Consider the following 27,393-nt stretch of genomic DNA (forward strand, 5'->3'; position numbering starts at 1 on the left):
CTGTTAAATATTACAGCCTTGGAAACACCATGGGGCAGTTCTATCTGTCCTACAGGGTCCCTATGAGTCGAACTTGACTTGATAGCAGTGGGTTTGGTTTTTTGGGTTTGGTTATATATGTTGAAAACCACAAGACTCAATTAAACCACTAGCCTGGGGAAGTACAGGAAACATCATGTAACAAGGGAAGCTTTTTAAGTGGGAGATGTTAGACAAATCTCTCTCGAGTCTGTGGTTTCTATGTAAGCCATATCACATTAAATCTGATTTTTAAAATAAAGAATGTTATCAGGGTCTCTGATGCCTACAAATGGTTGCTAGGCTGTGTAAACCACGTAATCAGAAGTTAGATGGTTTCTGGGCACTATGGCAATTTCTTCTAAGAAACCTTCTAGAACATTTAGGACCATTGGGAATTGGTGCATTTAGTTGTCAAAAAGTAGACACGATACACTGACCCCATTTTTTCCTGCTTTCTATCGCTTCCCAAGAGTCAATGCTGACTAGACAAGAAAGAATTCCCCACCCAACCCTTGTTTCTCTTGTGCAGGACCCTATGTCGACTTTTTGGTACAGCGAATATTCCTTTGTGTCCACACAAACTTTTGGCATCTCTTTTTTTAAATAAGAGAGAAACTAGAGCTAGAAAAGTTGATAAAATCTTTTCATGCTTACTTCAATGAATAACGAGACTGCTCTACTTTGAAACACCAATGATTTATCTTTCATATCTGTAGTATTTATTATTTTTGTTAATTATTGAAGTTCATTTTATACAAGAAATTATTATAAAAATGGAAATTAATTTTGTTCTCAACCTGTACTTATCTTTTTAATTTCATCCAGAAATTGGAAAGCTGGTTTGATTTTGCTGAAGTGGCAAGTTACCTGGTCCAATTAGGCTACACTGCAAACATGGAATTCAACCAATTCAAATTTCACTTCTTTATTTCTCAGAGTATCCATCCATCCGTCCATCTGTCCGTCCATCCATCCATCCACCCAGCTAGCTATCCAGACAGCCACTTAGCAAGTATTTATTAAGCACCTGCTATTTACCAGGCACTGTCTTAGGTTCTGGGGATACACAAGTAAACAAAACATCCTCTATACAGGAAACAACTATGACTGATTGGTGGAAAGTTGTTTGAAAATTTATACGAGACAGGTTTCATACACAGGTATTCATGTATTTATGATATATGCCTTTTATTAGAAGGTATATGACTATAAACTGTTCTTTGATATTTTCTACAAGTCTGAAGAGTTCATCCTCACCAGTTATCATGCTTATTGTTTCACTCAACACCTCATCGTGAACACTCACTGAAGGTGAAATATTGATGTACACTGTGATGATACGGGTTCCTGGTGGCACAGTGTTAAGCGTTTGGCTGCTAACCAAAAGGTGGGCAGTTTGAGTCTACCAGCTACTCCTTGGAAACCCTATGAGGCAGTTCTACCCTGTCCTATAGGGTTGCTATGAATCAGAATTGACTCAGCAGCAACAGTTTTTTTTTTTTTTTTTATTGTTCGTGTGATGATACAGAAAGCTTATTCTAGGTATTTCTCACCACTGTGCCTTTGCATATATTGTTTCCTCTTTCTATAGCTTTTCTTACTTGTCCACTTAGCAAATGCCTGTTCATCACTAAAAGTTGTCACATATCATTGTCTCTATGAGGTCTTCCCTGAGCACCCCACAACAGAATGGGTCTCCTTTTTCTCTACACTATTGTTGGACTTAGCATACATTTTTACTATTGCACTGATATAACCATTAACATGACATTCTCTATTTCTATGCTGTAAGCTTCTTGAGGATAGAAACATCTGTCTCTTCATTTTTGCGTTCCTAGTAACTACCAGAATACCTGGCACATACATTCACTAAATATTTGTTGAACTGAACCAAAGAGCCATTCCCTCTATTAAAACTTGTGGAATGCTCAGAATTGTGTTTACATTTTATTTTAAATTATCTCACAATTAAAAAGAAACATTTCTATCGTTTTTGAATATTTAATAAGCATCAGGTTTCAATATTTTACTAAATTCTTTTTCAGTGACAGAAATTATCAACCCCATAAAGGCCTAATACAATTATATAGTTAGCAATATACTTTTCTTTCTAAAAACTTTTGTTGATCACTGATTTTGTGGCAGCATCATATTTATTATGAACTCATCATAATGTATTACGATTACTTGTTTACATGTCAGAGGGCCCTTCTAGATATAAATGCCTTGAGAATGGGGATGTATCATCTCTATCTTTATATCCCTGGCACATTGTAATGATTATGAAAGTATGTGCTCAACAAGTGTTTGTTGAATGAATAAATAGGAGACCATGAAAAGAATCAAATCTGAGGTTCCTCTCTTTATATTACGACCCTGTTGTGTGATTATCTTGAATAAAGAAAATCTGCTGAATTCTAAATAAAGGCTTTGATTTTGTTATTGAGGAACTCAGCCTGCATGGGTGTGGCGAACTAGTAAAATAAGTAAGAAAAGAAAAAGCTTTGCTGTGCAATATTTTTATTTTACCTTTTAAGTTTACTCTGAGAGAAGCCTCTTCTAGTTTTGAAACAAGGACTAGTGGGTTGGATCAGAGAAATAAATAACTAGATTGTTTAATATGAAAAGAAATGGATTTATCAAAATTTCACTGAGGTTCAAAAGCTTTGGGAATCCTTTTTCCTCTAAGATGATGCTAATTCCATAATTTCCTCTTATCCTAACTGTAGTAATTAGGATGGTTTTTTAATGTAGTCACTGATGTTTCTCTATAGTGTTTGGGCAACATGAAGGTGTGGATGCTTAATAAAATACCACTGGATAAACAGGTGAGTTGGACAAGCTCTAACTTACACTTGCAAAATACTACACACATGACTTTTATAAAAACTAGTGTTTGAAAAATGTGGTTACTTAGTTTTAAAACTTTATCTCTACTTTTAAGGAACTGTAACATCTATATATATAATACCACTTAATAGCAAGTCTTAGCAACAAATATACTCATTAGGGAACCCTGAAAAAAAGTTATTTATACAGGAACAATAAATGGTAATATAGCACTGGCAACTTTTAAAATTAAAAATATAAAATGAAGATTGCAATTATGTGTTGTTCCCTCATACACAAGCCACTTTAAAATCCCCGGAAGAATGATTCATAAACATCTAGGTCATAAAATTGGCATAATTTTTTTGCAAAAGTAATCTAATTTGTATGTTTACAAAGATTCATGGATTTTAGAAAGCTGGTATCATATATATTAAATCAATGTTGTGAAAATGGTAATAGAATATATTTCTTTCCAGATAGTTGCTGCATTTTACAATACTTTTTCGAAGGTATTTCAAAAACCAACACCATGAAATTCTTGAATCAGAATTTAAAATGCATAAGACCAAATTTAATTTCTCCAACTTTTTTCAGATAAGAAAATTAATATTCGTAAGTTATGGGACTTATCAAAGGTCCTGGGCCGGGTAGCAGAATTTAAAATCAGACTGTGCAATCAGATATAGTTCATTACTTTCTCCTCTACCTCTGTACACCTTTCTCAATGTTTTGTTTTATATTTTCCTGCCTTTAACAGTTTGTGCCTGTATTTTCACGTGAAATGAATTTCAATTATAACTTGGATAGACATCCAAGTAATTGCATGTGAAAATTAATTTGTAAAGACTAGGAGGAAGAAAAACCGCTATAGTAAAACAATGTATGGGTACATCCAAAGACTAATGCCATTGTAAACTGTTCTCTGTGAGGTAAGCATGCATATTTAAATAATTGAACCTGGGCAATTTAGCTTGAGATTATTACAAGATTAATACAGATTTAAAAATATCAATGGCTTAATATAAACTACAAAAAAAAAAAAAAGGGAAATTTAATTACTTCCCTGAGAAGGAACCCTAGAAATAAATTGGAAAAGTGTCAGTTTCAAAAGTCCATTGAATCCTGCAAATATAAGAAGACGGTCTGAAAAATGAGACCAAAATGATACTGAGAGTTGCTTCCAAATTACCTGACCGGTTGAACAATTGAGTTGGACATTCCCTAATTTACTCTTGCAAATTTATTATAAACACATGATATGCACAGGTACTTCAACCTGATACCCCAAGCTTAGGAGGAAAACAAGTTTTGGTTTTCCTAAAGTGAAATGACCTTCAAAATAAAAACACAAAAAGATGCTCCTCTTATTTACCTTCAGGGAAAAACAAAAATGGAAAAACCCAGAACAATTTTCAAAAGCATCAAGAAACTTACCTGTTTCCATCTTTCCATCCTGTGCTGCCGGTCCATCTGGAATCACACTTTTCACCTGTAGAAACTCATCAGGCTCATCTCCGCCAATGATGGTAAATCCAAAACCCATGTTGCTCTTTTTTAGGGTGGTGCTGAGGAATGTTCCCTTCAACTGGGATGCATCCCGGGTGAACAGTGGTTTTTCTACGTTGGCCAATATAAGTTAAAAAAGAAAAAGTACATTTAAGGTAAGTTCTCACACAAGAGAAAGCCAGCCACCGAGCATCAATCCCAGTGCTAAATGTGGGGCCTTACATAGTAGATGAAAGCAGGCAGTCACCACGACAGGAGCAAAAACTATGAGTGTTTTCTACAAATGCAGAGCGGTCCAGAGCTTCCAGGGAAAGGTGAAAAAGCACCTTGGTTTGGACAGAGACTTTGTCAAGTCACTCTTTTCATTTAATAAATTAGCTCTTTTGTACTTAAAAAGAGGAGCCCTGGTAGCACAGTGGATAAGCACTCGGCTGCTAACCAAAAGGTCAGTGGTTCAACTCTCTCAACTGCTCTTCAGGAGAATGATGTGGCGGTCTGCTTCTGTAAAGATAACAGCCTTGGAAACCTTATGGGGCAGTTCTACTTTGTCCTATAGGGTCACTAGGAGTTGAAATTGACTCTACGGGAATGGGTTTGGTTTTGGTGGGCACTTAAAAAGGGCTGTATCAGTAGGTGGTCAGAACCCTAGATAAAGAGGGCAAGGAGTTCAAATCATCCAGAAACATCTGAATATGTTTCCCTTGTGTGAAAGATTCCAAGTAGGAGGTATGTGTCAGTGGCTGGTCCTGAAAACTTACATGGGCTTCCCTTATTTTAAAAATAATAGGAGTACAATATTTAAACATGTACAGATACAAGAAAACAGGGAAATAGTGGAGCATTACCACATATGCAAATGTCCAGATGATTTAGAAAGAGTACCTGGATTTGGGATTGAGTTAACGTTTGCTTTCACTGCTACAGTGTGAGATACTATAAGGATAAATAGATAAGTCAAATTCTATTAAGCCGATAGTGTTTAGCATATGCTAAAATATGAGCAAAAAGCAAGCCTTCTATTTCTAGAATATAATTATGAATGTAAAGGTTAAACATTTTATAACAATACATTGACACATTTAACTCATATATCTAAAAAATCTGAACAGAAGTTGGAACCCACTCATATAGTTTTGTTTACTAATTCATTATACATATGCTTTTCTGGCTATGATCTGTAATAAGTATGTTTCTAAGCATACTTAATGCTTTAAAAATAATATATTTTATATGATATTTTCTTGTTGTTACATTTTGAGAGATATGATTTGATATGTTTAATAGCCAAACTATAAAAGAAGCCATCACACTGGAGTTTTACTTTATTTACATTTCCATATATCTTCATTAAAAATAGAGAGCTTCTTTAAAATATAAATTTTAAAAAAAGCATCTGTCTTTTCACCTACTCTCCCTTTATGAAACAGATGTTTACAATTGGAGAGAAGTTCACCACCAGACCTTTACATTCATTTTAATTGTGCCATAGTGCACGGTGTGAAAATCATTAGCAGGCAAGTCTCCAAAAGCCTTTCTCCTGTTTTCACTTAGTAGTAAAAGACTACAAAGAGGTGAATACTTTGTGCAGCAACTCATCCCGCTACGTGGCTCAAAGGTGAAGTCAGATCCAGCAAGCAACCCTGGGACATACCGAATGGCCAGGGCCTCCCGGCGTGACAACGCTGATAGTAAGACAAGTCATCCACGCTGCGCGACCTCTCCGGGGCAGCGTGGGGGCGGGCGGATTTGAGCCTAGGTAATGTCGATGAGGAGCTGCCTACTGTCACAAAGGAGAACAAGCCTCATTCTCGTGCTTGGTCTTTAGAGAACAAACTTCTGAGTCTCTATGAATCTCCACAGTTTATAGTACCACTGTCAAAATCTATTAATCTCTACCTGGCACATGCTGTAAATTCCTATAATGTACTGTTCAAGGCTTTAACTTAATCCCTGGTTGCTAAATGCATTAGTTTAGAAACAGAGAAAACATCCAGCTAAAGCTAACAGAGGGATGTGAGGAAAGCAAATCAATTATTTGAACTGGTCCATGCTAAAGGCATTTCAGAAGAGCAGGCAGTTGGACAGACATTTTTCCTTTAAAGCCATCACATGCTGACGTGGTACAGTACCTCGGAAACCTGGGGCCTGCAGGGGCTTTGTTCCAAGTTCTGTGTGGGGCATGTTATGCTGTTGTAGCTTCCTTTTTGCTTCCAGGACGGGGTTTTCAAACTGTGTTCTTCTATTTATGTGGCTAAAAAAATAAAATAAAATTTCAAATTAGGATAATAGTGGGACAAAGTCATTTAAGAGAACATATGTATGGCTCTACAGAGAGATGGCCATTAACGAACACCTTATCTGATTACAGTCAAGTGCCTCCCCCAGTATCGGTCAGGTCTCTGCTGCGGCCGGACTGGGTACAATACATGTTTCTGTGACCAGAGTGGAGTTCTCAGTGGCTCTGCCATATGCTATTACATTTGAACTATATATGATTCAACTAAAAGAAGTAGAATGTACACTTGCTTTCTGGTTGACTGTGTGAGTTTGAGATAAATTTGATGCATTAAAATAAAACGGTCAACAAATGAAATATATACTGAATGGTGTTGAAGACTATCATCCAAGCTTTGCAAAGTCCCTATATCAAACACAGTAAAGTGTAAGGTAAATTCATGATATACCGCGGCAATGAGAGTATATACACACTTTTCGAATCACATAGACCTGGATGGGATGGGATCCAAGAGGAAAGATTCACAAAGGTATTTATGGAAGTTATAGAATGCCTATGTAGGGCTATTCATACTAGGTCAATTAAAAGTGGAATATGCATAGGCTACACAGTGATATAGTAGATTCAGAGATATCAGATACAGAAGCGGTTTAAGGCAACCATGACCCAGCTAAACTGAGGGCTTGGAGAATAAGAAAACTATTAATTTTTGTATAATATGCTGTTGGAAATTTAGAGTTCTTTTTCTGTGGAGGGTGGAGATTAATAATCCTGTTCAGTGGCAGCCTCCATGGTGATCTTTCTCTAGGATGTAAACCAAAAAACCCTTTGCCATTGATTTGATTCCAACTTGTAGCGACCCTATGGAACAGAGTAGAACTGCCCCGTAGAGTTTCCAAGGAGTGCACGGTTGATTTGAACTGCCAGCCTTCTGGTTAGCATCTGTAGCTCTTAGCCACTACACCACCAGGGTTTCCATCTCTAGGATATAAGTGCCACAAAAGAGGGCTGATAAACATTGATTTTTGTTCTTTGTATGAAAAGAAATACAATTATAGTATGAAAGTATAAAGAGGAGAGAGGGGTTGAAAATGAATTAACAATTACTGAGTACTTACTATGTGTCCGGTACTATACATAATTTCCCTAATTAAGCCTCATAACAACCCAATCTTGAATTCTAAAACATATCTCTTGTCTACATACCTTCTTTTTTCAATTTATGTTTTTAATTTGGCAAGTGCATATGTATTTAATGTATATGCACAATCACACACAAAAACACCCTGGCAAACCATGCATTATATTTTCTAAAAGTACACAATCAGAAATGAAAGGAGGTATAAGAAGCAAAATCTCAACAGCCAGGTTTCTATTTTTATAAACCAAATAATTCCTGGCTAGAAAGAAACATGATACGATGACGGCCATATTTAAGAATTTCCTCATGGGAGGCAGGGTAGGATTACTGCCTGAAGTACAGGCTCTGTAGTCAGTCAGTCCTGGATTCAAATATCTACTTCATGGGGTTGCTGTGAAGATAAGAGAAATAATGTTTGCAAAGCGCTGATACATAGGAAGAACTGTGCAATTTTAAAGTACAGTTTTTCTTTATAACTATTATAGTGCTGCTGCCGTCATTATCACTATTACTGCAATGCTTTTCCCATCCATCCAGCTAATTCCTTCCCTAACCTCTCCCTCCTATGTTTCCAGAATGCATTATGGTCCTTCCCCTTGCTTCTCATATAACCTCCAATAGACCTCTGTCGTAACAAATTTCTTTATTTTCTGATACCCTCCCTCATCATAAAGAGGATATGAGGCACCTTTGTTTTAAAATTGTGATACAAATATACATATCAAAACATTTGGAAATTCAACAATTTTTACATGTATAATTCAGTGACACTGATTACATTCTTCATGTAGTGCAGCCATCATCGCTATCCTTTTCCAAATTATTCTACCACTGTTAACATAAAGTTGATGCTCCCTAAGCAGTAACTCCCCTTCTCCCCCCTTCCCACCCCTGAGAATCACTCATAAGCTTTGGCTTCTATATAGTTGTCTATTTCATGTAAGTGAGATATTACAGATTTGTCCTTTTGTGACTGACTTATTTCATTCAGTATGTTGTTTTTAAGGTTCACACACATTGTGGTGTGTATCAGGACTTTACTTCTCATAGAGGAACTTTTAAGAAATGACAACAACATAATAAATGAGACAATCAAGAGCAAAGTTAGATGGGAAGTCAACAGACAAAACTGATGATGTAGGGTCCTATGAGTCAGAATCAACTCAACAGAAACGGGTTTGGCTTGGTATTTGTTTCCTAGACATACATTGCAAATTACCTTTGAGCCTTTAAGCAGATAATTCAAAGGGAGAGAGGAACCAGCTATACTGTTAAGAGTATTTACAAGGCAAACCGAGTCAGTTGTTCAGAAGGACATAGTATTCCTGTTATTAAAACTTAGGAGAAATTTCTCCCTGGGCCTTCAATAATGAGGTTTCTGTAATGGAGTACACACCATCCTAAATGACATTTTCATGAATTCTAAGGGCTATAGGAACCTTATCATACTGATCAATTTTCGTGTCTATTCCCTTCCCTAGACTGTATGCTCTTTGTAGACAGGGTCCAACTGTTACTCATGTTTGTATACTCAGTATGTAACACAGTAAAAGGCAGTCTTATTTTGTTAAATACCTAAATGATGAGTATGTGTTTTAAGACTTTTGTTTTCAAGTATATGTTAGTAATTTCAAGGCACCATCCAGAAACAGCTTTGGATTGTGCTGAAGTTTCAGCTTTCCTCATTTCCTGTATATTTTATTTCTGATTTGCTAGGTCATTCTTTGTCGCATGCATAACTTTATCCTTAGAAAAATACATTACTGGGATAAGTTTATATCAAGAAAGTTACAGTACAATGGGATTCCTCCAACTTGCCACCTGCGTGTAATTATTTCTTTAGACAAGGAATTTGTAGCCATCTGCTCTATGGACATGATGTTGAAAACACCCCATTCACCATCCAACTGAGTTTCTAGAGTTCACAGGAAGGAAAATTCCAGTGAACTAGTCTGGCATGCCTTGTCCCTCCGCTCAAATGGCGGAACTGGATATTGCTTTAGTACCCTAAGCTAGTTGCTAGAGAACATCTCCATTGTCACAAATGAAGTCATTCATTTAAAATTCTTAAAAACGCTCCCAAGCTCTGAAAGACCTATCACAAAGAGATGTGATTGTGGCTGAATAGGGAAGACGTCTTCCTTGTGGTTCCAAAATGAATAGTTTTAAGTCCTTTTAGCAAGGATTTGGGAGTCTTGCAATACAAACAAAGGATGTGAATGACAAATGCCATCATCATTCTCATTGTTTAGGCTCTGTGAGATAATTATGAGCAATTTCATCTAGCCTGTATGTAGAACAAGAGCCTGGGAAGCTACCAACAGTTCTCACTCTTTAATTGTATCTAGTCCATTGTTATATTTGGTAAGATAATCTTTAGATGTTAAATGCTAAGGGGGTAAGAGCCATATGAAGTGGTAATATCCTCACAACTTCATTTTCCTGTAACTGAAGGGAAAGAGCACCCATAAGAGGTGCTTTCTTTTTGGCATGGCAAAGGGATCAGGATATTCAAGGATGAGATTCTACTGCCTTCTCTCTTTGCCCTTATTTATATTCACTTATCTGAAGCCAAAGTTCCTCCTTTCGTCATGGAATATACACTTAAGTTCACACAAGGCAGTAGCTTGTAATTCTGGCTGCATCTGTGGAGCTTTAAAAAAATACACAGGAGATTCAACCCTACCCTACATCAACTGGATCAGAATCCCAGAGTGGGGTACAGGCATTGATGTTTCTTAAGAGCCTCCCAGAGAATTCTAATGTGCAGCTAGGGTTGCAATATCCTGAATTTAAAAGCTGAGAAAGTGTGAAAAAGGAGCTGAATAAGGAATTCCTTGCCTGGTAAAATATACGTGGGGGCCTCTTTTTCTGTATGTTGCCTCAAGGAAAACTAGGAAATGCTATTGTGCTCCAGAAAGAGAATTTGTGCCATCAGAAGTTTTAGACATGCACAGAGGAGAGGAAATATTTACACTTGTTTGGATGATACATTGCCAAGGTTAATCCCAGGTCAGTGTCCTGTTTGATTGCTACTTCCTTCAGTGTGGAAGAGAATGGAAGAACAGAGGGAAAGTCGTATATCTGAGTCCATAAGTGTATAGAGGATGGGTTTACTGGGGCTTATCAAGGCCATCATCTCTGACTCCTTAGTAAGGTACTTCCTCTACATTGCGGCCTGTCCATCCCCCACTTTGTTCTCCTGGGACATTAGAGAGGGGCACTTTTAGTGCATAGTCATGACTGATGCCTTTTGTACCCACTGGGCACCATTCCAACATCTAAATTTTGGTTGACAATTTAGAAAAGAATCTTTGGGTCAATGCGGGAGAGGGAAGAGAGAGCAGTTTTTGAGTGAGGATTGTTCCACAGAGAAAATGTTTCTCAAGTGGCAAGATGGTTTCCTCTTATTACTTCAAGGCATGCGGTAACCAGTGCTCAATAAATGTTTGTTGAGTAAATGCTTGGATGGAGGCAAGCATGCACAGGAGGCGGTAGATCTCACTGGGTTCCATTCTTACTCTCCCATAAAGTAGATACTGATGTGAAATTTAGGGCCAGCTCATGTGACACAACCAATTTGCATTTGGGCAAAGACACATGGGATCTTTCAAAATGGAGAATCTTTTGAGACATTTAATGATAGGGATGGTGCTGAAAGATCTGGACCTAGAGAGCTGATAAGTAGCTTCTGCCGTCTTGTGTTACAATAGAAACGTGCTCATACAGACAAGCACTATGAGAGAAAGGATTTGGGAGCATCAGAGAGGGAGCCACTCAACATTGTGTTACAATAGAAATGTGCTCATACAGACAACTACTATGAGGGAAAAGATGTGGGAGCATCAGAGAGGGAGCCACTCAACATTAGGAGAGGCAAAATTGCCTTGGGGATTAGAGTGTTAACTTAGTATGTCACCCCTTCTATGCAAATATGCTCCTTTGAGGGCTTTCGGAACGGAATCCGAAAGTGTGAATTTACGGGGTGCTTAGAATTTCCTAGGCTGGTTCTGACCCCAGTTCTGGCTCTGACCCCAGTTCTGGCTCCCACGCCTTTGGGTGGTCAAGGAAGTCTGTATATTACCACCTCACATCTGAACCCCTGGATGCAGCTGTACTGGCTAATGTAAGCCAAAAGCATACATTACATACTTCCCGTCTATATTTTATTCATCTTAATACATGTCTTGAGAAGTCTCCATTAAGATTTTTCTACTAACAAGTTTGGAAAAATGGAATAAAAACTATTTTATGCTTTGGAAACTAAGCAGATAGTAACCCTAAGGGGTTCTTCTAGGGTCAACTCTCTCCATAGAAGGTAGGATAATGTCATTAGGAGCTCGGTTACTGCAGTCACATCATTTGCATTCAGAACCTATCCCCACCACATCCTAGGCATGTGACCCTGGGCACATCACGTACTCTCTGTACTTCAGTTTTTTTTTTTTTTTTTTTTTAATCTCTATGGTAACCCTAGTGGCGTAGTGGTTAAATGCTACGGCTGCTAACCAAGAGGTCAGCAGTTCTAATCCGAAGGGCGCTCCTTGGAAACTCTATGGGGCAGTTTGACTCAGCGGCAGTGGGTTTTAGTGGGTTGGGATGGTCAGGATAAAAATAATACCTCATAGAGTTATTGTGCATATCAAATGAGTTAAAATGAGTAAGCCATTTAGAACAGAGCCTGGCTTGTGGTAAGTATTCAATAAGTGCTAGCTATCATGATTCATCAAATATTTGTTTCTCAAATACTTTTTGCTAGGCAATACGGTAAAGGCTGTTGGGAGGGCCAAAGATCAATTAGACACGTAGTCTAGCAAGGGAGATAAACAGAAATTATAAAAAAGGACTTCCATAGTACAATGTATATAGCTTACTATGCTTTGAAAAGCCAAATTTTAGTAGTGCTAGTTTAAAGACTAATGTTTTAAATATACTTTATTTTAAAATACAAGCTTTGGATTAATGGAAGAATGGAATCAATTTTACTTGGAGAGTTTTTTTTTTTTTTTTTTAATAGAATAATTGAATCCCAGCTCTTGAAAGATTTCTTCCTAATTCTAACACTTAAGTGATAATTTTCTTTCTATAAACGTCCATTCATTATTTCTTATTGTACCTCAGGGGAATGTGAGTTTCTTTGTGAATATGAGTGGAAAGATTGAGTCATTCATGTGTTCCTTTCTCCTGTTCTTCCTGGACATGGGGTGCTTACTTTGGGGACATACTGTTCAGGTGGGAAGTGAGATGATGGCTGACTGAGAAGAGTATCCAGATAGTAACACTGAAAGTCTCACAGCTAAAGAGCCTACTCTCTACTCCCCACAAGGCTAAGTTTCCTAACATGCAGGTACATTTTCAGATATATAAGCTCTTTTCCCTCCCCTAGCAGTAACGCAAATTATTTCATTAAGACATTGACCTATACTGTGTATTTAATGTGTGTTTTACATATAAGGGGATTTATCACTAAGCTATTACTATTTACTAATGTCATGGAAAACTTGATATTTTACCCCTAGCACTAATGACAATGTGCAATGTCAATCTTGCCATGAGACCTCAAGGACCCACAAGATACATAGACTCAATTTCAAAAATTTCAGAACCACTAGGCATGCATTTCAAAATGTTTCATATCTACCCCCTTTTGCTCTTATAAAATATTTCTCTTAAATGGTATTGCCAAATATAGAAGGAGTCATTGCTATCAAAGCATTTTAATCTTTGTTTCTAGACTGAATGAAAGCAGCAAGCTATAAACCTACAAGTAGGATAGGGCTTACCTAGAGGAAAACTATTCCAGGATCTTTCTGTATTAGAGACAAGACTAATAAGTCCTCTTCCACGGGTGTCTGCCTTCCCCTGCCCCACCATGACTGAATGGCTTAGGTCCTTTAAGTCTAATATATAAACACATTCATTCACTGAACACTGACACAAAGATAAATCTGACACAGTTCCCTCATCAAAGGGGCTCATAGTCCAGTGAGGATGACACATGAGTTGGATGACCAAACAACCCAGTTTGCCTGGGACTAAGGTGTTTTCTGGGATGCAGAACCTTCAGTTTCAAAACCTGGATGATCCTGAGTAAACTCGGATGAGTTGGTCACCCTAAAAGTAGTCAGAAAAATTTAGCACAAGGTAGAAAGTGCTGAAAATTGAAGTATGCCTAAAGCGATTTCACCAAGGAAGAAAAGACAGCTGCAGTGCGATTAATTCCTTTTTCTGTATGGCCTTTCTAGCCATGGTGATCGTGTGCTAATTGTGGCCCAACAATGGGATTGATCAGTTTTGCCTTAAAAGAGAGCAAATTCCAGAGCAGAGAGGAGGATCCCACCACCACCAAGGAAGGAGAGGCTGTCAGCAGAGGCTGTCAGCAGAGACCTGGCAGCAGGACATGGCAGGGTGAGAGAAAGCTGAGTGCCTTTGGGCAGAGACTGAGGGCCAGGGAGAGGCATGCCTGGGAGCATGACTAGGAAGAGACTATTCTGATGAAAGAACTGTATCCTGAGTAGTCCTGAGCCTGAACTGTAACTGTTACTTCCCTAATAAACCTCATAAGTGCGAGTATGGTCTGTGAGTTCTGTGTGGCCATTGCAGGCATATCTGACCTCCTCCTCACAGGAATCAGCCTTGGGCTGTTAATCTTGGTTCTCCTTCCCCCTTGTGGGGTTGGAGGAGTTCAGACACCATCCCCAAGCTGTTTTTACAACTTAGTCAGAGAGTTCAGGAAAATCCTTATGAATGAAGTGACAATTGAGCAGATATTTGAAGGATGACAATATTTTGCCAGATGGAGAAGGGGACATCTTAGAAAGATAATAGTGGATACAAACGTGTTCAGGAATAGTAAGTTCCACCTAGCTGGAGTATAGGACTAGTGCACACATGCCTGCATGTGACTGTGTGAGGGGCGGGAGGCTAGGAAGTTACAAGACTGGAAGTATAGTTCAAAGTCATGGCATGAGGTTTGACTTTGCTTGAAGACCTAATATGACTTATCTTTTTTCCTACTTTCCTTATTACTCTAGTGTCACGGACAGCTGTAGCTTTGAAAAGTTTCTACTCTGGAGGAGGTAACTTAATTCCTGAACTTGGGAGGATAAGATCAGCATCCCTTACTAACCAAACAGAAGAGTTGTAGTGCTGTCTAGAAATCTCAATCATTTCAGCTACCTCCACTGTACTAGGTACTGTGCTTACCTGGGGGTATGGGGATGAATAAAAGATGTTTCATAGTTCGGAGAAATAGACATTTCAATGTTCAGGGAAGAGTGAGTATAGTTTGTCATGCAATATACTCTATTTTGAACTGTACTGTGATTTCTTAATAAATTGTTTTTAGGATTTTAAAATGAGAACAGCATAGCTTAAGTCCACTGAACTCCAAAAAAATGTAATTAAGTGCAAATGTATACATATTCACTCACATATAATGATAGATATATGCAGCCATCGATACAAGAATACTTTAAGGCCTGACTCTAGGAAGAGTCAGAAGATTACCAAGGACACTCAGAATAGTGGAGAATCACGAAGCCAACATCAGTGATGTCTGGGATTATCCAGGAAGGAGGGAGTCAGGGAGAGAGTGTTAGTGAGGGGAGATGGGCAAGACTGGAAGCAAGACTGTGGCAGAGTCTGAAAGTCAACGGGACAAGAAGATAATTCCAACTCCATAAAATACCAGGAGTCTTCAGTTTTCCATGTATATTATTCAGGGGTGAGAAAAAGATTTTTTTTTTTTAAAGTATTATTCTTGACTACTGGGTCTTTATGATTGTCCAGGCCAGGGGGAAATAAAATATATTGCTATTCCTTTTATATGCTAGAAAGTGATTCAGGAAGGATTAGAAAGCAAAACAAAATAGATATAATATTTTTGTTGAGTCTTAGACTCGAGGGCACTGGGTTTGGGTTTAGGGATAAAAGGATCTATTGCTTATATACCTAGACTCTGGACAGAACCTTTCAATACCTTGTCACTAATAAGTAACTGTGGAATCTGGGTGTGTGTATGTGGTGGAGGGGGGGTGAAGGAGGAGCTAAACTTCTGAGAAGATAAGCACTTAGATAGGAAATTCATGGAAAAAAAGCAGTGGGAGTAGACGAAAAAGGTTCAGCAGAATTAAGAGCAAAGAAAGGTAGCAATAAGTTGTTGCATTGTTGCTTTCAACAGACTGCTTCTTTGGACAAGTGTTAGTGTAGAGTTTTACACAGCTAACGTACTATGCTAAAAGCATGCCATGACTGGAAGATCAAAGCTCCATACAGATTAGATAATAGTGTCATGTTACTGTAATGGGAGATTCATTTTCAAATAACTTGTCTGCTTCTTTCCATAATACATACATATGCAAGCTTGGTTAATTTTATGCCCTCACATTGGGCTCAGTTTGTGTTCTCCATACTGAAGCACTAAGTAAAGAAGATGAAAGCTGCAAGGTTGGATATTTTGGAAAACATTCCATTTTGTACATTTTAAGAGTTCTTTGGTTTCTGTTCAGATTTAAATTTTGTCCAAAAGATGCCACAATCTGTGGAAAGAAAGTTGTTTGAAGAATGAATGTCAGGCTTGCAAAGAAAATTTAGAGGGAAAAAATGGCGGATGGTAGATGGGCATGGGAGCTAATATTTCTCAAGCAAACACCATGTACCAAACCTTCAGCTGAACACGTTAGGTGCTTTAATTTATCTGCTCCTCAGAGAGGGTAAATAACATTCTGTAGATCTCACAGTAAGGGGCATATGCATGAATCAAACCCAGCTCTGTGTAGTAAAACAGTCCAAAAACATGGATTTATCTGGTTCTGACACAATATACTTTTTTTCTTATTGTACTTTAGATGAAGGTTTACAGAACAAACTAGCTTCTCATTAAACAGTACACATATTATATTTTGACATTGGTTAACAACCCCACAACATATTAACACTTTCCCTTCTCAACCCTGGGTTCCCTGTTATCAGCGTTCCTGTCTGCTCCTCTCCTGCCTTCTAGTCCTTGCCCCTGGGTTATTGTGCCCTTTTGTTCTGGTTTTGTTTCGTGGGCCTGTCCTATCTTTGACTAAAGGGTGAACCTCAGGAGTGACTTCATTACTGAGTTAAAAGGGTATCCACAGGTCATACTCTTGGGGTTTCTCCAGTCTCTATCAGGCCAGTAAGTCTGGCCTTTTTTTGAAAGTTAGAATTTTATTCTACATTTTTCTCCAGCTCTGTCTGGGACCCTCTATTTTGATCCCTGTCAGAGCTGTCAGTGGTGGTAGCTGGGCACCATCTAGCGGTACTGGACTCTTAGTCTGGTGGAGGCCGTGGTAGATGTTAATCCTCTGGACTAGTCTTTCCCTTGTATGTTTAGTTTTCTTCACTATTTCTTGCTCCTAAAGGGGTGAGACCAGTGTAGTACCTTAGATAGCTGCTCACAGGCTTTTAAGACCCCAGGCACTGCCCACCAAAGTAGAATGTAGAACATTTTCTTTATAAACCATGTTATGCCTATTAAGCTAGATGTTTCCTGAGACTATGGTCCCCACAGCCCTCGGTCCATCAATTCATTCTCTCAGGGAGTTCAGATGTGTCTATGAGCTTCCATGACCCTGCCATGTACAAGTTGTGCTAGCTTCTCCAGTATTTACACTCTTGCTTTTCAAATGAAATTTCTTATGTATGGTATGTGCAGGTATGTGCTATGTTTGATAATCTGTAATATACTTCAGTCATGTGATTCTCAACTTCTTTTTCTCACTTTGCATTGCGTTGTGAAACTGGAAACTTTAACAACATTGTAAATAACCTACTGATTTTCTGAAGAGAAAAATGTGAAAATATAGAACATTATTTTGATATATTTGATAACTTTATTTTTTTAAAGAACCCAATGATAATGTACATAAATATTGACTAATTGTGATTCAATAGAAAATACGTCTGTGTGTGAGTATTTTGCATACTGAAAAAGTGAGAAATGAGATGGTATTGAGAATATGATATGGGAAGGAAAGAGATCTGGCTTGTATAACACTGTTTTCAAAGCAGGAGGGTCTTCTCCAAGGGTTGCCTTTCAGCTTCCCTTAGGGCTAGTCCTAGTTTTCCTTAATTCTTTGCCCTTGCCAACCCTGGAAGCTGAACTTGGGCCATATTTCTGAAAATTATGGTAACAATAGTAATAAGGTGATTCTACGTTAGTATTTGTGAATAAGAAAAAAGTTGTATGTAAGTGAGAATGGGTGGCTATTCGGCAATAACAAAACCAGGCATACTTTGCCTTTCTCAGCTTTGGAAAGGACTCTCTGATTGTAGGTAATGTTCAGACTTGCTAACGTCCAATGATGCAGTAACAAGTGAAAACATGTCATATGCTCAGTATCATGGATTGAATTGTGTTCCCCCCAAAATCTGTCAACTTGGCTAGGTCATGATTCCCTGGTATGGCTGTATGATTGTCTACCATTTTATCTTCCAATGAGATTTCTCTATATGTTGTAAATCCTGTCACTATGATGTAATAAGACGGATTAGAGGCAGTTATACTGATGAGGTCTACAAGATTAGATAGTGTCTTGAGCCAACCTCTTTTGACATATAAAAGAAAGAAGCAAGCAGAGAGACAAGGGACCTCATACCACCAAGAAAGCAGTGCTGAGAGCAAAGCGTGTCCTTTGGATCTGAGGTTCCTGTGCTGAGATGCTCCCAGACCAAGGGAAGGCTGATGTATCACAATGACCTTCCTCCAGAGCTAACAGAGAGAGAAAGCCTTCCCCTGGAGCTGATGCCCTGAACTTGGATTTGTAGCCTACTCAACTGTGATAGAATAAACTTCTCTTCGTTAAAGCCACCTGTGGTGTTGCTGTTATAGCAGCATTAGATGACTAAGGCACTCAGCAAGAAATTCCTAATGTGGTAACATGAGGAACCTTTAGTGCTGGTGAAGACTCTTCCCCTAACACTCACATAAAAGTCAATTGGAAGTGGTAGACTTCCCACTCTGTGTGCTACATTTACTGTCAAACCCTGGGTACCAGGCTGTGAGGATGAATAGAAGCAAGGAGGAGCCATCAACAGTCCCTCGTATCATCAGTCTCACATGTACCTCCTGGGTATCACCAAAGTGAAAGCTGCTAAAACAGTCTGAATTGTCATTCTCTTCCATTTTTGGCCCACACCAGCATTTGGGGTTTAAGCCATATTTGAAGATTAAATCTACCACTTGCTACTTTTGTGAAATTCCCCCAATATCTCTGAACTTCAACTGCCTGTAAATACCTACTTACCTCATAGGACTGTTTTGAAGAACAAATAAGATAAAATATAGGAAAATGTTTATATATATGAGTCATTACATAAATTTAATTTTTTTTTTTAACCATTATTGCAACATTCAAGGTCTGGGATTCAAGTGTAACTGCAATGTGGATAGTGTAAAGTTTCCTAATTCCTCTCCTGGGCTTCACCTAGTTCTGCCACCCACTAGCTCCATGGCCTGCGGTAGATGACTTTGTTTCTCTAAGTTTCAGTTTCTTTGTCTGTAAAGTAGGAATATAGGATCTACCATAAAACATTATGATGATTAAGTTATGTGCCTAACACACACCAAGTGTTCAATAAATAAAAAAAAAATTTTTTTTTTTGGTAGGGATTAAATCACCCTGTCCCCCCACCTGCAGGTTGACTCATAGTTACTGAATAAGGAGAACTCTCCTGAAGATAAAAGTTACATATCAAGTCAATGCCCAAAACTAAATTACTAAGTAATACTACAGGAAAAAAAAGAAAAAAAGAGACAATTATTCCTATCATTTTATCTGTCTTATGCCTATCATTTTATCTGTCTGTATTTTGACTTCCAATTATAACTGGAGAAAGTGGAGTAAGAATAGAATCAGGGAACTTAGTCTGCCTCTACATATGAGCGTTGTGCTTAGTGAAAATTTGACTTAAGACCTTTACATTAAGACAAACTCAACAAAGAGTGCTTAATAAGCTTTCTGAAATCAGACACCTAATGATGAGTTTCTTCTAGACAAAATTAATACAAGGTTAATTTTATTGCTTTACCTCAGCAAATAGCCTTTCTTTTGCCTTTAGTAGATACAGTCAACCCAGGGGCCTAGCTGCAAAAAATAGCACCTATGTCAATTAATTTTAAATTGCTGAATGATCTCTCACAGCTGGCAGTGGAAACTGCAAAGGCCAAGAGATACTGCTCGTTAGCACCCTTCCTCTAGCCTGCGCCCTGCCTGCCCTACCTTAGTGACGCCTGTGAAACCCTCTCAGCCACAGAACAGAATGTTTTTTTTCTCTTGACAATTTTAAAGTTCATCTTACTTAGCTGGATTGAACTTAAACATACGAAGGTTGATAAAATTTTTCTGATTTTTCCATTTTGATTACACAATTAGCTGAGTCTATTGTAATATAATTTCACCTTGTTAAATATGAAGCCATTTGTTAAACACTAGTGATAAATAATGGTAACATTGTCACTTTTATTATAAACAAATGGAAAACAATTTTCTATTCAAATGACAGTGGTTAAAAAATATACTTCTTACTCTGGCTTTCTGTTTGTAAACTTATCTTTCTGTGGTTTTAATGATACTCTTAATGTCAGTCTCATGTCTTTAGATATCAAGCACAATTCTGTTTTTTTTTTTTCTTCCTTTCGACTGGACGACACTGGGTACTGGGTGGGTAGCTTGGTAAGGAGATTCTATTGTAATAATTCACTGTTTTAGAAAGCCTTCTTTTCATAGTACTCATATGACGGGATTCTTGAAATCATTAAAATACAATAAAAGAATGGTAATATATGTTATTGTTTAGACAAACAAAAAGAAATTGAAAGAGAATACTTTTCAAATTTTAAGTATTCTTTGATTATTAGTCGTAATGAGAAAATAATGGGGCTTAATCCAGGGAAATGACCAAATTTATCCTTGTTAACACAAGGTACACTGTTTATTTCTTGAACTAGAAGAGACCTTAGCAATCACCTAATCCATACCACTCATTTTACAGATGGAAGCCAAAGAGGTTAAGAGTAATTTTGAAATAGACCTTAAATTCAAAATCACAGATGGAAAAAAAGGACAAACTATTACTAACAGTATAATCTGTAACACATAAAAAAATTTTGAAGAAGATCATTTGCACACTGAAAAAGATGAAATTATAGCTCCTATGGAGGAGGAGGTACAGTAGTTAAGCACTTAGCTGCTAACCGAAAGGTCTGTGGTTCAAATCCCCTAGCCGCTCCTCGGGAGAATGATGTGGCAGTCTGCTTCCGTAAAGATTACAGCCTTGGAAACCCTGTGGGTCAGTTCCAGTCTGTCTGGTAGGGTCACTATGAGTCGGAACTGACTTGATGGTAACGGGTTGGACTGGGGTTTTTATTGAGCAGGCAGCATTACATTTTACCCAGTAAAGGTGACCCTCTCTGTTTTGCTCAGTGATAGGTATCCAAATAACAATGATTGTGAGTATGGCACAGAACCGGGCAGTATTTTGTTCTGTTGCATATAGGGTGGCTATGAGTTGGAACCGACTTGACGGCACCTAACAACAACAAAGGTGTCTGAAGAATTCCATCAATCTGCTGTTTCCTCAGTTTGAGTAAATTTCCTCACACTTCCAGTAGCTTTACCACAACTCTCTGAGTGGAATGTGGTTCTAGTTATGTATCTGTTAAAGATATAAAAGACCCAAATGTCAGGCAACTACTTCAATTCTAGAAAGAATTCTATTCTAATACTAAAGGTGGGGGGCGGGGCAACTGTCATGTTGGTTCAATATGCTAGACTCCAACATAACATGATGCTGGGGGATTTTTAGAATAATTTTGACTCAATGAAATTTTCACTTCATGTGCTAATGTTAGAACTTAATCTCAGTCTAAGAGATGACTCCAAAGTGTATGATATACAGATTGATAAAAAAAAAAAAAAATTTTTTTTTTTTTTTTTTAGATTGATACGGGATAATTTGCAGTTCATGCACAAGAAACACAGCATGCTTAACCCAGAGGAAGGAGAATTACTAAACTCTGTATATAAACTAGCTGTTTCACAAGTAATAGAAAAATTATAATAATCTAGTTGTTATATAACATTGAAATACTGCCTTGGGGAGAAGCAAGCAGGGTTGTCTAGTGAAAGACCCTGCAGGCACTCTCTGAGTTGCCTAGCAATGAGAACCTTGGGTAGAGCCCTCTCCTCTAGCAGGAGGGTCTGCTCACAGCCTCCACTTCCCATGAGACTCTAGTGCTCTCATAGCAGGAGCACACCTGCATCTCAAAAATGTTGTCTACAACTCCCTTGAACAATAGGCCTCCAAGTTCAGACTGCCTTCTTGCCTTTGCAAGGCCATTCTCAAGTTCCCATGAAAGTCTTACAAAGAAAAAGATGGAATAGAAGAACACATGGTCTGTCTATGGGAGCATGCAGCATGCTGTTTCCAGTTGTGACCATTTCTTACTTCTCTCCACGGGATGATGAAGGCTCAGGAGCTGTGTGCCTCATATTGCTGCCCCTCTGCTCGTCAGTTTCCTTTGCTCCTTGCTACATGGTATAGGATAACTGTATATGCCTGTGCCTATGCCTTTCACAGAGTCATTAGGTGGTGCAAATAGTTAACATGCTTGGCTGCTAATTGAAAAGTTGGAGGTTTGAGTCTTCCCAGAGGTGCCTTGGAAGAAAGGCCTGGCAATCTACTTCTGAAAAATCTGTCATTGAAAATCCTATGGAGCATAGCTCTGCTTTGACAGAAATGGGGTAGCCATGAGTTGGAATTGACTCAGTGGTAACTTTTTTTTTTTTTTTTTAACTCCTCTCCACATGTGCCTAAAGAAGAGCTCAATTTATTTTCTTAGATTCACAAAAAAATGCTTAAAGACAAATATACAAAAAAACTTGGTGTTTATGTTATATTCATCTTTATTCACCAATATATTCTCAAAGAAAAGTTCATGCTAGAGTAATAATTCCTTTGTCTTTTATTACTGACTTCAGGGCCAGAGGGAGCATTTTATTAGAATTATAAAAATTGTTTTGTTTTAAAGTTAACATTCATATAACTGTGATATCAAGGAGAATCACACATTGTTATTTGTAAAAGTCCACCTATGATTAAGCCAATTTAAACTTCTGGGTGTCCAAAACACTTTTCATTTGGAACCAGAAGTTTCGTTAAATAAAGAAGTTTAAGAGAACAAACAGTTGTTAATAAAAGTGTATTCAATAAGAGTCGAGATTTCTTCCCTTCCAGTTGAAACGACTTTCAGGACTGGGCGAGAGCAACTAGAATACAAAGCAAATGTTCACCATATTAGAATGAATCAGTAATGGTGACATGTCTCACAGCATGAAGAAATGATCTATAACCTCAGGTGAGGATTGGACGGGGTGCGCCTCCAGATCTTGACCGGATGATAGTGGTGAAAAAGGAGATTGGATGTAAGGCTTCATATTTATTGAAGGATCATGGTTTAAAAATATATGAGGAATACTGGTATGGAAAGTAAAGGGAACCGTAAGCCTTTCTACTGATCTGTGGTTGAATGGTAGTGGTAACCTGCTGAAATACTTATAAGTGAGTAGCGGAGAGGAGCTGGATATGAATTATCAATATAAACGATCAGAAAGTATAATGAAGTATGAAGAGTATATGTGTACAGTTAGGAGATTCCTCACTTACTACTGGATCTGTGTAAGACTTATTACTTGTAAGCCCTGATTACTTGCTTTCTTCAGGTTGAAAGAAGTGTTCCACAAACTATGAAACTGGTCTGAGTCAAGTGAAGTAAATATATAAATAATTTATTAGTTAGCAGAAAAAAAGGGCTGACTGTAGTTCAGACAGAGTTGGAGCACCCAATATTTACCTCAATATCCGTGCTCTTTTTGTTCAACTGAGAAAGTGATTTCGGTGCAATAAATTACTTAATATGGCCCTTCTAACCATGGTCTTTGTGACACACACAATGATTGAGTGGGACTATGAAAATAAGATATATGGAACCTGTGATGGTTAGTGTTATTTGTCAGCTGGCTAGGCCATGATTCCCATTATAGGGTTGTCCTCCTTTTTACGTGTTGTGGATCCTGACCTCTACATGTTGATGAAGCAGGCCATGATTCCCAATATTGTATGGTTGTCCTCCAATTTATGTGTTGTGGATCCTGACTGATACATGTTGATGAAGCAGGCCATGATTCCCAATATTGTATAGTTGTCCTCCATTTTATGTGCTGTGGATCCTGACCTCTACATGTTGATGGGTCGCAGCCTTGCAGGAGTGTGTGACTCAAGTCCCACCCCTTCCTGGGGTGTGGGCTGCACCTAAGATATACGTGTGTGTCCTGGTGAGGCTCGCTGTCTCTACATCTGGATCCCACGTCCGGTTCGTGATGAATTGATCTCTGGTTCTTGGAACTCAAACAAGCCAGAGGCTTGCTGTCTGACCTGCTTATTCTTTGCTGGCTTCCATGTTTCCTTGGGCTGACGGCCTAGTGTGTGACCTAATTCACCAGCTTCTGAAGCCTTATGAGCCAGCAGTCTGTGGTCTGAACTGCTGATTTGGGTTTGTCCCTTATAAGCCCCTGCAGCCATGTGGGTTGGGAGAAACTTATGCCTGACCTACAAATTTGGGACTTGCCAGCCTCCACAACTACGTGAGCCATTTCCCTTATATGGTCCGTGAGTTCTGTGAGATTAAGTTGCAGTGAATTAGGGAACCCAAAGACGGGAGGGAGAGTACTGAGAGGAGAGGGATTAGTTGATGTTAGAGATAATGGAGTGGTACAGCAGCTTGGAAAGTTGGACATTTGGGACATCTTTAACCTCGCTTCATAGGAACCAGTTTTGTGCTGATCCTTATAAAAGAAATTATTTGTTTAGTGTGACATTAACTGACTTATGCTTGTTTTATAAATACAGGAAAAATACTTCGTAAAGTATAAAAATTGAACAAATATATTGATATAAAAAATATAGCCACTCTATTGAAAGGTCCTTCCCTGCCTTTTTTGGCACTACATGGCATCAGAACAGCTTTGGTTTGACTAACTATGTACCCTTGGGGAACTCACTTAACTCAGAGATCTGGTTTCCTCACCTGTAAATGTCGTGACTGTCATCTGGGATAGTGGATTTAAAAGTATGTTAAAAGTTAAAATAATGTCTTACATTACTATTTTTACTATCATTATCACAAATCACAAGCAATGTAAGATGGAATGTAATACAGATAATTATGACAAAATTTAGGAATCTCCCTGAAGCCTCAACCCTCACAGGAGCCACAGAAGCAGCATACTCTGCAGCTCTTGCTTCACCAATTTTAATGAGAATCACAATCCACTCAATGGCAGTGGTTTTTTTTTTTTCCTTTAATAGAATTAATAATTTAAAGAAACACTATTTGTATTCAATGTGTCACACTCTAACCATGAGATTAAGTTATATGCTTCTTTCTCCCCAAATCAAATAGTTTCTCTTAGAATTATTCACTTTTGGGGGTACACTGTGATCATGAGAGTACTAGAAAAGCAAGCAATGACAAAAGGAAGGGCCTGATCAATGCTATGACAGTCAAGATTAAAACGGCGAAGATTTAGTTAGCACTTACTACATACCTGCGTTAAGTGCCAAACACCAGGTCTGGAATAAGTCTACCAAAAACCAAACCTGTTGCCATTGAGTCTATGCCAACTCATAGTGACCCTACAGGACAGACTAGAACTGCCCCATAGGGTTTCCAAGGCTGTAATCTCTTCAGAAGCAGACTGCCACATCTTTCTCCAGCAGAGTGGCTGGTAGGTTCAAACTGCTAACCTTTTGGTTAGCAGCCAAGCATTAACTATTACACCGCCAGGACTCCTGGGTTTAATTCCTGGCTCCATTATTTAGTACTTAAAAAAGCTCTCTGTACTTCAGTTTCCTGATCTATAAAATGGGATTAATAAGAGTTCATAGCTCTTACGGTTTTTGTGAGGATTAACTGAGCTAGTATACATAAAGCACTTAGAGTAACATTGGGCATATAGTAAGTGCTCAATAAATGTTCATTCTTTCTCCTTCCTCCTTCCCTTTCCTCCACTCCTCCTTCTTGTTCTCTTTCCCTTCTTCCTCCTCCAAAATCTGCCTGCCTAAGGTCTTACAGCTAGGAATCTACAGGGCTGGCATAATGTGCAACTCCACAGCCCATAGTCTTGGCCACTGAGTGATAATAATTGTTGTTATTGGGTGCTATCAAGTCAGCTCCAACTCACAGCGACCTTAATATATAACAGAATGAAATGCTGCCTGGTCCTGCACCATCCTCACAATTGTAGGTGTGCTGGAAACCATTGTTGCACGTACTGTGTTAATCCATCTCTTTGAAGGTCTTTCTCTTTTTAGCTCACCTCTCTACTTTACCAAGCATGATATCCTTCTTCAGGGATTAGTTCCTCCTGATAACATGTCCAAAGTCAGTGAGACAAAGTTTTGCCATCTTTGCTTCTAAGGAGCACTCTGGCTATACTTTCTCCAAGACAGATTTGTTTGTTCTTCTGGCAGTCCGTGGTCTATTTCATATTCTTGCCCAACAATGTGTTAATTCTTCTTTGGTCTTCCTTTTTTGTGGTCTAGCTTTTGCATGCATATGAGGTGATTGAAAATACCATAGCGAGAGAGAAGTGAAATATTTTTTCATTCTTGTATAGTATAGGATATTGAGTTAAAGCCCTCTTTAACCACTTTTCATCTTGCTGTATCATGATGAATGCTAGCCATTAACCATGAAATGATGTGGTTTTCTTTTTCTATTTCCATATTTAAGATATTATGCAGTATTTTCATACTTTCTGGAATTTCACACAAGTAACATTTTATAGTCACAGCTGTGACATCACATGAAAAACCTAGAAAACCTTTACATGAAAATCACACCTGTCAGTCCCCTCTATAATCTGCACTGTAGGTATATGGTTTGGTTCTCTGTCTGCGCCAGAGGAGGCTGCTTTGCATGAAACCTGTCCCAGGAAATTGTGGCTTCTGGACTAGCTAGTTAAGCAAATTGTGTAACTGCCATTAAAACCAAAATGTACCCAGCAGACATAATTTCACAAAAAGGGAGAAAAAATAATTTATACAAAAGTCACAGCTGTTTGACTCTACATTTTGCACTTTTTTCATTAGTTTTTTTTTCTTTTCTTTATGAACAGCGACAGTTACATTTCTAGTTAGCAACTTTAGGACTTCTTAATATGTTTCTAAATGCTGCACAATCATGGATTCAGTGTCTGTCAGGGAAGATTAACCCAAGTTCTTTCTGCAGCAACATAGAGTAGAAACTTGGTCCATCTGCCCCATCTGCAGATAAAATAAGAAAAGATGTTGAGCAGGGCTCATTTTTTTCTGAAATACAGAGCTGTATGGGTGTCTCTCCTGCTCCAGAGTACCAACATCCCTGCATTAACATCCTTACAACAAGGATTTCTCTTCTTTCAGGTCTTACTCCTGGTGGCCATGTTGTGCAGGGTCACTCTGAATTTGTAGGCAATGGAACAGTGGCTCAGAATGTTTTGATCACAAGCTGTTCTCACAATGCTGTGTGTGCCAGCGTGACCTCATATCGTTGGGTGCCCTACTGTGATAATGTCCGTGGCAAACAGAA

General features: G+C 38.3%; 1 protein-coding gene across 2 annotated transcripts in view; it reads right to left on the minus strand.

The window, feature by feature from the left end:
• Nucleotides 1-27,393, minus strand: part of MAGI2 (membrane associated guanylate kinase, WW and PDZ domain containing 2) — a 1,483,873-nt gene that overhangs the window by 324,263 nt on the left and 1,132,217 nt on the right. For both annotated transcript variants that reach the window (XM_064289914.1, XM_003407180.4), the window contains exons 8-9: nucleotides 6,489-6,610; nucleotides 4,288-4,470 (exon numbers count right to left, since the gene is read on the minus strand). In XM_064289914.1, the coding sequence (XP_064145984.1) occupies nucleotides 4,288-4,470; nucleotides 6,489-6,610 (305 nt within the window). The remainder of the gene's footprint in view (nucleotides 1-4,287; nucleotides 4,471-6,488; nucleotides 6,611-27,393) is intronic.

The sequence above is a fragment of the Loxodonta africana genome, chromosome 8, assembly GCF_030014295.1.
Source record: "Loxodonta africana isolate mLoxAfr1 chromosome 8, mLoxAfr1.hap2, whole genome shotgun sequence".
NCBI lineage: Eukaryota > Metazoa > Chordata > Mammalia > Proboscidea > Elephantidae > Loxodonta > Loxodonta africana.